The 11853-nt window shown below is 43.7% G+C and overlaps 1 protein-coding gene and 1 long non-coding RNA gene across 2 annotated transcripts in view; both read right to left on the bottom strand.

The window, feature by feature from the left end:
• Nucleotides 1-10914, bottom strand: part of LOC139193693 (uncharacterized) — a 43420-nt gene extending 32506 nt beyond the window's left edge. Inside the window, exon 1 of the long non-coding RNA XR_011578095.1 lies at nucleotides 10414-10914. This is a non-coding gene — a long non-coding RNA (uncharacterized lncRNA). The remainder of the gene's footprint in view (nucleotides 1-10413) is intronic.
• On the bottom strand, nucleotides 54-1742 carry LOC103420773 (uncharacterized). Its single transcript, XM_008358813.4, has 3 exons — nucleotides 629-1742; nucleotides 420-531; nucleotides 54-254 (listed from the first exon to the last, which is right to left on the bottom strand). The coding sequence occupies exons 1-3, from the start codon at nucleotides 1732-1734 to the stop codon at nucleotides 207-209; spliced, it is 1266 nt and encodes a 421-aa protein (XP_008357035.2). The 5' UTR covers nucleotides 1735-1742; the 3' UTR covers nucleotides 54-206.
• Nucleotides 10915-11853: the final 939 nt, after the last annotated feature.

Raw genomic sequence — 11853 nt, 5'->3', positions numbered from 1 at the left:
GGTTATGCCGAGTTCCCACCATCGAAACACAACGCAAAGATAACAAATTCACATGCAGGGAAAATAATCGTAACTTGTCATCGTTATGAAACCCTAACGAAATCTTGGACCAACTTCTTTGGTACGGAAGTAAAGGTTACACATAAAAGAGTAAATTACAGCAAACTCTCCTGGATACAACTTTCAGCCCGCTCGAGTTGTTTCTCCTATTTCATATAATCTTTATCATCTTCGTCATCTTCCCCACTTGTCTCCTGTCTCGATAGAATCATACAGAATGTTGTGAATAATCTACCAAACAAATTTGGCTCGTAACTAAAACCAAGCAATTAAGGTCTTGGTCGGCATTCAATCTTTTATTTTCGTTTGACAAAACATATTTCTAAGCAATATGATCGGAAGTTAGGATGGTGTGTTACCTCGCTGTTCGATTCGTCTTCATCCGGTGAAAAACCGTAGTCTTCTGCATCTGCATCAGAGGCCGAACCATTTTCCTCTTCTACGGGTCCAACACCATCGCACTCCTCGTCTCTGAGTCATATAATTAAAAAGAAATCATATAAACTAATGGCATTGAAAAAATAGGGAAGAAGAAAAAGAAACGCGACGAAAGAACAAAGGAACTTACTTTGCAAAGCTGTACCTAATATGGAAACTAGCCCCGCCGATGTCCACATCACATGCCGTTGAATGCAAGGTCTCGATATAGCTTCCTCCTCCACTTGCAACGACGATTCGGAACGTGGTGACCCACAGTGGTTGACAATCACTTCTGCAGCTCTCCATGGCAGTCTGGACAAGGCAAAAGTCTGAACCCCCCAGGTGAACGAAATAATCCGTTCGCCTTCTAGTAGGGTCGCAATGCACAGACTCTGTGTGGCATTTCAAACCTGGCAACGTCAATGGCCTGCTCACCGAATAGGTAGTAGAATTGAAGTTGAACTCTATAACGTCGCCATATCTGTTGGACGAGGCATAGATGCTATCGCCCACAACCACGGCCCTCCCCCGGAAAGGATAACCGCACCGGTCACGACGAGGTACTTCTGACTTTACAGGGTACCATTTTTCTCGAGTTACGTGAAATGCCATGAATCTAAATCCTTTGCTGCCATATAATGAAACCAAAATATAACCGCAGCATACGGCATAACCAACTATCTCCTCACAATACACAGGTTTGGAGGGTAGAATTGGGAGAGTCTCCCAACGGTCTGCGCCGGGATCATATCGCTCAAAGGGTGGAGATGGCATCTCATATACGAGGCATGCTGGACTTGCAAGATAATAAAGCTTTCCATACGCAGCAATCATGGTTCCAATTGGCTTAGATGACTTGGGGGACCTGAACGTACCCCATGACATACTCTGTGTGTCATAAACATATCCCTTCAATGAGTCGGGTGTCATGGAGGGAGGGGGGCCAAGGGGCATGGGTAGGTTATTTAGCAACATGTATAACTTGGAGGGAGTTGAGGGGCTGCAGATGCTCGCACCGTGCAAGACAGCTTGACGCGAGAACAGCAAACCCTCTTGATCAAAAAACCTGGCCACGGGTTGTTTAGCAATGTGAGTGGCTCCTCCTGTTCCTTCTGATCCTTGACGGATTTCGACTTCATATAACTTGCCCTTATATGGGGGTTGACAAGATCCCGCCAATACAAACACAGATTTATAAGCTCTTCTCTCCTGCCTTATCATGTGCAAGCTGGGCAACAGTAGTAAATGCCACATCAGGACAGAGATTAAAGATTTATTTAGGGGAGTTTAGAATTTTCAGTGCCCAAAGCAACAGGATCAAGAGAAAATTTCAAATTTCCTAAATTAATTATATTTATTTATTCATTTATGTAGGGAGCCTTGTGCACTGGGTACGACCTTTTATTCATTTATGTAGGGAATGGAATCTCATGTAATTTGGTTTGATTAATGTAGTACAGTAGTAGTAGGGTCTTTCTGAGTTATATTTTCCTATTATTGTTGTTGGTTGGGTTACAAGGAAAAAACATGGTTTTGCGAAAAAAAATTTGCCAAAGTTAAACTCACAGCTTCAAGAACACAAAGCCAATTCTGGGAAGGTCACTAAAACAAGTACATGCATGATCATCCTCTAATGACTACTCGAAATCGAAATTTAAAACAACTCACAAATCCAACACAATCCAATCCAAACGACAGATAGCAGAAAAAACAACAACAACAACAACAACAAAGCCTTTTCCCACTATGTGGGGTCGGCTATATGAATCCTAGAACGCCATTGCGCTCGGTTTTGTGTCATGTCCAAAATTAGATCCAAGTACTCTAAGTCTTTTCTTAGAGTCTCTTCCAAAGTTTTCCTAGGTCTTCCTCTACCCCTTCGGCCCTGAACCTCTGTCCTGTAGTCACATCTTCGAACCGGAGCGTCAGTCGGCCTTCTTTGCACATGTCCAAATCACCGGAGCCGATTTTCTCTTATCTTTCCTACAATTTCGGCTACTCTTACTTTACCTCGGATATCCTCATTCCCAATCTTATCCTTTCTCGTGTGCCCACACATCCCACGAAGCATCCTCATCTCCGCTACACCCATTTTGTGTACATGTTGATGCTTCACCGCCCAACATTCTGTGCCATACAACATCGCTGGCCTTATTGCCGTCCTATAAAATTTTCCCTTGAGCTTCAGTGGCCTACGACGGTCACACAACACGCCGGATGCGCTCTTACACTTCATCCATCCAGCTCGTATTCTATGGTTGAGATCTCCATCTAATTCTCCGTTCTCTTGCAAGATAGATCCTAGGTAGCGAAAACGGTCGCTTTTTGTGATCTTCGCTAGATTGCTCCGGTCATTAGTGTGGATAAGTATATAAATGGATAGAGATAGGAAAGCAAACACAAGATGTACGTGGTTCATCCAGATTGGCTACGTCCACGGAATAGAAGAGTTCTCATTAATTGTGAAGGGTTTACACAAGTACATAGGTTCAAGCTCTCCTTTAGTGAGTACAAGTGAATGATTTAGTACAAATGACATTAGGAAATATTGTGGGAGAATGATCTCGTAATCACGAAACTTCTAAGTATCGGAGTGTGGTGTCGTCTTGACTTGCCTTAATAGTCTCATAGGTAGATGTGGCATCTTCTCTGGAAGTACTTTTCCTCCATCCAGGGGTGGTATCTTTAACTGGTGGAGATGCACAAGGTAATGTATCAATTTCACTTGAAGCTTACTTGTAGTTTCAGGCTTGGTCAAGCGCGATACAAACCATGTAGTAGGAGTCCCCCAAGTCGCCAAGCTAGGGGGTCTGCTGAAAGAGGTGACAGACAAGGTAAGCAATCAGAGCTCCGACTGATTGTTCACCTTCTCCCCATCTTGCAACAGCATGAAGGATAAAGAGAAGAAAAATGAGAAGAGATGATATGAGATACTTTTGCTTTTGAAGAAGTAACTTTCCACAGGCTTATTCTTGAACTGAGCTGGAGGGTTTTCTGGTTTCCTCCAGAGTATAAGGCCGACTGAAGAATTTGAGGGTCAAAACAAGTCCATCAAATCTAGAGTACGTTCCACCCTGCTGATATGGGATACTTTTGCTTTTGACAGAGTAATGGATGTATCGGCACGTGTGCTGTTACGCTTGTCTCCACATGCTTCCTTGTATCCTTCGCACTTGCCCTATCTGTTCCTCAAGCAGATGCGGAATCTTCCCTGGAAACATAAGATGTTGAAGATGAGTACTCGAGAGCAATGCCAGGTAAGTAATCAGGTAAGGGGTTCCAAGCAGTCAGTTCCTGGCTGGAAGCTTGATTCCAAGTGCTGACTGATTGCTCTCTTTCTCCTTGTCTTACAGGTAAAAACAAGGCCAAAGGAAAAGACAGGGAAAAAGCATGATATGGGATACTCTTGCTTTTAACCCTGATGATATGAGATATTCTTGCTCTAGTATAGCTTGTTTGCAGAGGTATTATCGGGGGGAAAGAAAGCTGAATATTTCGAAAGGCTTCGTTGGGAGTGCCCTCTCAGATATGATGAAGGGTTGAGCATTTTTGCAGGTCTGCCTGTCCGTTGGGGATGGAGGTCGACATATATAGGAGTCTCCCTAACAACAAGTAGTAATGCTATTCCTTTACCCTGCTTGGTCATAGCACGGTAGTGGGAGCTGTCAGTTTCACATGTTTTAACTCTGTCAGAGCACTTTGAAAAAGTGGTCTGTGGTATCTGGCTCTCGAGATTCGGAGAACGATGCCTCTTCGATTTTTGAGAAAGCAATCATGCTGGGGGTCTGGCTCTCGAGATTCGGAGAGCAGTGTCTCTTCGATTTTTGAGGAAGTAATCATGTTGGGAGTCTGGCTCTCGAGATTCGGAGGGCGGTGCCTCTTCGATTTTGGAGCAAGCAATCTTGTTGGGAGTGTTGTCTCGAATGTGAGTAAAGGTTGGACATGTTTGCTAGTCTACCTTGCCACGAAGCACAAAGGTTGACACACAGGGACTTTCCAATTATCCAGCAATGGTACTGTTCCTTTACCCTCTCTTCTATTTTGAGAAAGTAGTCATGTTGGGAGTCTGGCTCTCGAGATTCGGAGGACGGTGCCTCTTCGATTTTGGAGCAAGCAATCTTGTTGGGAGTGTTTTCTCGAATGTGAGTAAAGGTTGGGCATGTTTGCTAGTCTACCTTGCCACGAAGCAGAGAGGTTGACACACAGGGACTTTCCAATTATCCAGCAGTGGTACTGTTCTTTTACCCTTGTGGGTAATAATATGGTAGCTAGACCTTCAAAATTTATGTGTCTAAACTTTGTTAGTGTTGTTTCTTTGCTATTCTTTTACCTTTCTTGGTCAGAGCGATTTAGTGGGAGCTGCAAGCTTCACGTGCTCAACTTTGGCAGAGAACTTTGGCAAAGTTATCTGTGGTACCCATGAGCTATTGTTGCGTGTGGGAAGTGGGTAATTGAACAGTAAGATTCATGTGCTTTCTACTTCACCAGAAATCTTCGACAGAATGCCCCTAATTTCTGCAAAGCTGAGTGTGCGTGTGACAGATGCTGACAAGGCTAGAAAAGTAGGTGCCTCTTCGATTTCTGAGATCGGCCCTCGTGGTCTCTGAGCAGCCCAGCTTTTGAGAAAGCGAGCGCCTCTTCGATTGATTCGGAGAACGATGCCTCATCGATTTTTGAGAAAGCAATCAGGCTGGGGGTCTGGCTCTCGAAGATTCGGGGAGCAGTGTCTCTTCGATTTTTGAGAAAGTAATCATGTTGGGAGTCTGGCTCTCGAGATTCGGAAGGCGGTGCCTCTTCGATTTTGGAGCAAGCAATCTTGTTGGGAGTGTTTTCTCGAATGTGAGTAAAGGTTGGGCATGTTTGCTAGTCTACCTTGCCACGAAGCACAGAGGTTGACACACAGGGACTTTCCAATTATCCAGCAACGGTACTGTTCCTTTACCCTCTCTTCGATTTTTAATAAAGTAGTCATGTTGGGAGTCTGGCTCTCGAGATTCGGAGGACGGTGCCTCTTCGATTTTGGAGCAAGCAATCTTATTAGGAGTGTTTTCTCGAATGTGAGTAAAGGTTGGGCATGTTTGCTAGTCTACCTTGCCACGAAGCACAGAGGTTGACACACATGGACTTTCCAATTATCCAGCAGTGGTACTGTTCCTTTACCCTTGTGGGTAATAATATGGTAGCTAGACCTTCAAAATTTATGGGTCTAAACTTTGTTAGTGCTGTTTCTTTGCTATTCTTTTACCCTTCTTGGTCAGAGCGATGTAGTGGGAGCTGCAAGCTTCACGTGCTCAACCTTGGCAGAGAACTTTGGCAAAGTTATCTGTGGTACCCATGAGCTATTGTTGCGTGTGGGAAGTGGGTGATTGAACAGTAAGATTCATGTGTTTTCTACTTCCCCAGAAGTCTTCGACAGAATGCCCATAATTTCCGCAAAGCTGAGTGTGCGTGTGACAGGTGCTGACAAGGCTGGAAAAGTAGGTGCCTCTTCGATTTTTGAGATCGGCCCTCGTGATCTCTGGGGAGCCCAGCTTTTGAGAAAGCGAGCGCCTCTTCGATTTCTGAGATCGGCCTTCGTGGTCTTTGAGCAGCCCAACTTTTGAGAAAGCAAACGCCTCTTCGATTTCTGAGATCAACCCTCGTGATCTCTAAGCAGCTCAGCTTTTGAGAAAGCAAACGCCTCTTCGATTTCTGAGCAGGCGCCTCTTCGATTTCTGAAGCTCCGTCGAGTGCAGATTTTTATAGGGGCTGGCATTAAGTTCCAAAGCACACTTGAATCTCCACCAGTAGAAGCTTCATTCTTGCACTTCTAAGATCTTGATTTGTCCGACCTCTTCTCTCTTCAACACCTTTGAAAATGTCTGGCCCCTCCGACCGTCGTTTTGACTTGAACCTTGTTGAAGAGGCAGCCCCGCCTTCTCCAGACAACATATGGCGCCCATCCTTCGTCTCCCCTACTGGTCCTCTTACCGTTGGGGATTCCGTGATGAAGAATGATATGACCGCTGCGGTGGTGGCCAGGAACCTTCTCACTCCCAAAGATAACAGACTACTTTCCAAACGGTCTGATGAGTTAGCTGTTAAGGATTCGCTGGCTCTCAGTGTTCAGTGTGCAGGTTCTGTGTCTAATATGGCCCAACGCCTATTTGCTCGAACCCGCCAAGTTGAATCATTGGCGGCTGAAGTGATGAGTCTCAAACAGGAGATTAGAGGGCTCAAGCATGAGAATAAACAGTTGCACCGGCTCGCACATGACTATGCTACAAACATGAAGAGGAAGCTTGACCAGATGAAGGAAACTGATGGTCAGGTTTTACTTGATCATCAGAGATTTGTGGGTTTGTTCCAATGGCATTTATTGCCTTCGTCTTCTGGGGCTGTACCGCGTAATGAAGCTCCAAATGATCAACCTCTGATGCCTCCTCCTTCTAGGGTTCTATCCAGTACTGAGGCTCCAAATGATCCCCCTCCGGTGCCTTCTCTTTCTGGGGCTCTACCGACTGCTGAGACTTCTCCTAAGCAACCTTTGTGAAGGCTCCCTCTTGTGTGTTTATTTTGACTCATGTATATGTACATATTTGTAGCTTATCGGGGATATCAATAAATAAGCTTTCCTTCATTTCAACGTATTGTGCTAAATACACCAAAGCCTTCTTCGCTAAGTTCTTTGAATTTTCTTTTGTTGAAGCTTGTATGTTGAAGCTTTCTGAGTGGAGCATGTAGGTTGGGGTAGTGTTCCCTTAATTTCCCGAGTGAGGAAAACTTCTCAGTTGGAGACTTGGAAAATCCAAGTCACTGAGTGGGATCGGCTATATGAATCTTAGAACGCCATTGTGCTCGATCCTGTGTCATGTCCTTCGTTAGATCCAAGTACTCTAAGTCTTTTCTTAGAGTCTCTTCCAAAGTTTTCCTAGGTCTTCCTCTACCCCTTCGGCCCTGAACCTCTGTCCCATAGTCGCATCTTCTAATCGAAGCGTCAATAGGCCTTCTTTGCACATGTCCAAACCACCGTAACCGATTTTCTCTCATCTTTCCTTCAATTTCGGCTACTCCTACTTTACCCCGGATATCCTCATTCCTAATCTTATCCTTTCTCGTGTGCCCACACATCCAACGAAGCATCCTCATCTCCGCTACACCCATTTTGTGTACGTGTTGATGTTTCACCGCCCAACATTCTGTGCCATACAGCATCGCCGGCCTTATTGCCGTCCTATAAAATTTTCCCTTGAGCTTCAGTGGCATACGGCGGTCACACAACACGCCGGATGCACTCTTCCACTTCATCCATCCAGCTTGTATTCTATGGTTGAGATCTCCATCTAATTCTCCGTTCTTTTGCAAGATAGATCCTAGGTAACGAAAACGGTCGCTCTTTGGTATTTCTTGATCTCCGATCCTCACCCCTAACTCGTTTTGGCCTCCATTTGCACTGAACTTGCACTCCATATATTCTGTCTTTGATCGGCTTAGGCGAAGACCTTTAGATTCCAACACTTCTCTCCAAAGGTTAAGCTTTGCATTTACCCATTCCTGAGTTTCATCTATCAACACTATATCGTCTGCGAAAAGCATACACCAAGGAATATCATCTTGAATATGTCCTGTTAACTCATCCATTACCAACGCAAAAAGGTAAGGACTTAAGGATGAGCCTTGATGTAATCTTACAGTTATGGGAAAGCTTTCGGTTTGTCCTTCATGAGTTCTTACAAAAGTCTTTGCTCCTTCATACATATCCTTTATAGCTTGGATATATGCTACTCGTACTCCTTTCTTCTCTAAAATCCTCCAAAGAATGTCTCTTGGGACCCTATCATACGCTTTTTCCAAATCTATAAAGACCATGTGTAAATCCTTTTTCCCATCTCTATATCTTTCCATCAATCTTCGTAAGAGATAGATTGCCTCCATGGTTGAGCGCCCTGGCATGAACCCGAATTGGTTGTCCGAAACCCGTGTCTCTTGCCTCAATCTATGCTCAATGACTCTCTCCTAGAGCTTCATTGTATGACTCATTAGCTTAATACCCCTATAGTTCATGCAATTTTGTACGTCGCCCTTATTCTTGTAGATAGGCACCAAAGTGCTCGTTCGCCACTCATTTGGCATCTTCTTCGTTTTCAAAATCCTATTGAAAAGGTCAGTGAGCCATGTTATACCTGTCTCTCCCAAAAGTTTCCACACTTCGATTGGTATATCGTCTGGGCCTATTGCTTTTTTATGCTTCATCTTCTTCAAAGCTACAACCACTTCTTCCTTCCGGATTCGACGATAAAAATAGTAGTTTCTACACTCTTCTGAGTTACTCAACTCCCCTAAAGAAGCACTCATTTCATGTCCTTCATTGAAAAGATTATGAAAATAACCTCTCCATCTGTCTTTAACCGCGTTCTCTGTAGCAAGAACCTTTCCATCCTCATCCTTGATGCACCTCACTTGGTTTAGGTCCCTTGTCTTCTTTTCCCTTGCTCTAGATAGTTTATAGATATCCAACTCTCCTTCTTTGGTATCTAGTCGTTTATACATATCGTCGTAAGCCGCTAACTTAGCTTCTCTGACAGCTTTCTTCGCCTCTTGCTTCGCTTTTCTATACCTTTCACCATTTTCATCGGTCCTCTCCTTGTATAAGGCTTTACAACATTCCTTCTTAGCCTTCACCTTCGTTTGTACCTCCTCATTCCACCACCAAGATTCCTTTTGGTGTGGGGCAAAGCCCTTGGACTCTCCTAATACCTCTTTTGCTACTTTTCGGATACAACTAGCCATGGAATCCCACATTTGGCTAGCTTCCCCCTCTCTATCCCACACACATTGGGTGATTACCTTCTCTTTGAAAATGGCTTGTTTTTCTTCTTTTAGATTCCACCATCTAGTCCTTGGGCACTTCCAAGTCTTGTTCTTTTGTCTTACTCTTTTGATATGTACATCCATCACCAACAAGCGATGTTGATTAGCCACGCTCTCTCCTGGTATAACTTTGCAATCCTTACAAGTTATACGATCCCCTTTCCTCATTAGAAGAAAATCTATTTGTGTTTTTGACGACCCACTCTTGTAGGTGATCACATGTTCTTCTCTCTTCTTAAAGAAGGTGTTGGCTAAGAAGAGATCATATGCCATTGCAAAATCCAAGATAGCTTCCCCATCCTCGTTTCTCTCCCCAAAACCATGGCCACCATGAAAACCTCCATAGTTGCCTGTCTCCCTGCCCACGTGTCCATTTAAATCTCCTCCTATAAATAACTTCTCCGTCTGAGCAATTCCTTGCACCAAGTCTCCAAGATCTTCCTAAAATTTCTCCTTCGAACTCGTATCCAACCCTACTTGAGGTGCGTACGCACTAATCACATTGATAAGTTCTTGTCCTATTACAATCTTGATTGCCATGATTCTATCTCCTACCCTCTTGACATCTACAACATCTTGTACCAAGGTCTTGTCCACGATGATGCCAACACCGTTTCTCGTTCTATTTGTGCCCGAATACCAAAGTTTAAACCCTGAGTTTTCTAGATCCTTTGCCTTACTACCAACCCACTTAGTTTCTTGTAGGCACATAATATTTATCCTTCTCCTCACCATAACTTCCACTACTTCCATAGATTTTCCCGTTAAGGTTCTTATATTCCACGTTCCTAAACGCATTTTGCTCTCTTGAACTCTACCCTTCTGTCCTAGCTTCTTCACCCTCCCCGTCTAATAGGATCAAAGTACTTCTTTTGTGTGTTCCGGGTAAAGTTGATATGAGCATATGCTCCCAAACAACTTTGAGTGGAGTCGTTCGAAAAGAAGTTTCTATGGCCCCCTTGCTCATTTAACACTGCATCCGGGTGCCGATGGAGATACAGCGACCCTTGCTCACTTATCACTGTGCTCAGGCCACACAGCGCGCCACTTACGGGTGACGCCCTAACTTTAGCGCAGCAAGACCTTCACTCCCCTGGTGACTGTCCGAGGAAGTTGAGCTCAATTTCGGGATTTCCCCAGCCAACTTAAGCAAACCCTCCATTACTCAATGTTAGCAGATAACCCAATCCACAACACCTAATCCTGTTCACGATTTTGAGTAACCCTAACCCTAATTATGCTTTCCAATTCTCAACTTTGTAACACTGTAGTGTATTAACACGTTGGGGTTCTTGGGTTCATTACCATTTTGACTCGCTCGGTCCAACTTTGATGCACCGCCCACTGTTTTTATGCTTATTTATCCTATGTTGACGTACTCCAAATGAAAATTCAACCACAACCCACAAAGTCAGCACAATGTACCTGCCGCCGGCGCTGGACAAACAACCTTTGGCAATTCCTCTTCTCCCTCTGCAAATTTCACCCCTGCTGGCGGAGTGGGTGTTCGGGATTTCGAAGAATTGCAGACGCTGTGGGATGTCTCTTTTGACGGACGTGGATCTGAGTTGAGAATTGCAGGCGCCGCAAAGGTGAGCGCAGAGGGATTGAATCTGAGATATGTCTCTTTTGACGGAGGCGGAAAGTTTCCGGGAGTCGATGCCGCCGCCTGCGTGCTCCAGCCTCCCAAGGCCGCCTCTGGTTCCAAATTCGGTGCGGGGAAAAAGAAAGAACGAAGGAGAAAATTCACTCTATATTTTGTTTAGTAGAGATTTCGGTTAGTATTAAGTTCAATCTGTCTGTTTTTCAGCTTCCCTCTTATGATGGCCGACCGCTGCTCCCCTGTTTTTTTTTTAATAATCTTTCTCAAGTTTTTAAGTGCGGGTGGGCTTCAAACTGACCGAACCGACTGATCCGAACCATTTTAGTTGGTTTTGTTTGATTTTGATCAAGAAAAAAGCTAAACAATTTAAAAACTAAGCGCTAGGTCGTGCGATCAGTTTTCGTTAGGTACTATTTATATTTAATTTTAAAATTTAAATTTTGAAATAATTTTTTACTGCATAATATACGATCAACGGTCACGATCACTATATCCCTAGGATGCCGGATCATTTTTCTACATTTTTTGGCTTGTTGCATAGCTAAATGGGACTAGCATTGATTTGGTTTGGTTTTGATACTTTTGAAACTGACCAAAATCAAAACGAACCAATTATATATATTTAAATTACAATTTTATTATTTTAACCCATTCCGTTTCGAGTTGAATCCTCTCCTTCTAGTGTAAATTAAGATAGTATTATCATTCGTATTATAAAATAAACAAGAGTTTACTGTTTAATGAAATTCCCCTTAATAGGGCCACTATTTTAGTGGGTCTATCGATCAACCCAAACAATACGGATTGAGTCGGGTTGAGTTATAAACATTAATAATTTATTTATGATTAAGAACTTAAAGACTCATGCTATAAGTAGGTTGGGTTGGGTTAAACTATTATTAGCCCAATTGAAACCGAAG

This window comes from Malus domestica, chromosome 17 (assembly GCF_042453785.1).
Source record: "Malus domestica chromosome 17, GDT2T_hap1".
In the NCBI taxonomy this organism is placed as follows: Eukaryota; Viridiplantae; Streptophyta; class Magnoliopsida; order Rosales; family Rosaceae; genus Malus; species Malus domestica.
Note: the sequence above shows the minus strand (reverse complement) of the source record. Positions and strands in the feature narration are given on the sequence as shown.

What these genes read in the sequence shown, in the direction of transcription:
- LOC103420773 (XM_008358813.4), bottom strand. Translation starts at nt 1,734, where the DNA reads ATGTGGCATTTACTACTGTTGCCCAGCTTGCACATGATAAGGCAGGAG. An exon ending in ATTAGGTACAGCTTTGCAAA is followed by an intron (nt 532 to 628) that starts GTAAGTTCCTTT and finishes TATATGACTCAG; the next exon opens with AGACGAGGAGTGCGATGGTG. An exon ending in AAGACGAATCGAACAGCGAG is followed by an intron (nt 255 to 419) that starts GTAACACACCAT and finishes CTATCGAGACAG; the next exon opens with GAGACAAGTGGGGAAGATGA.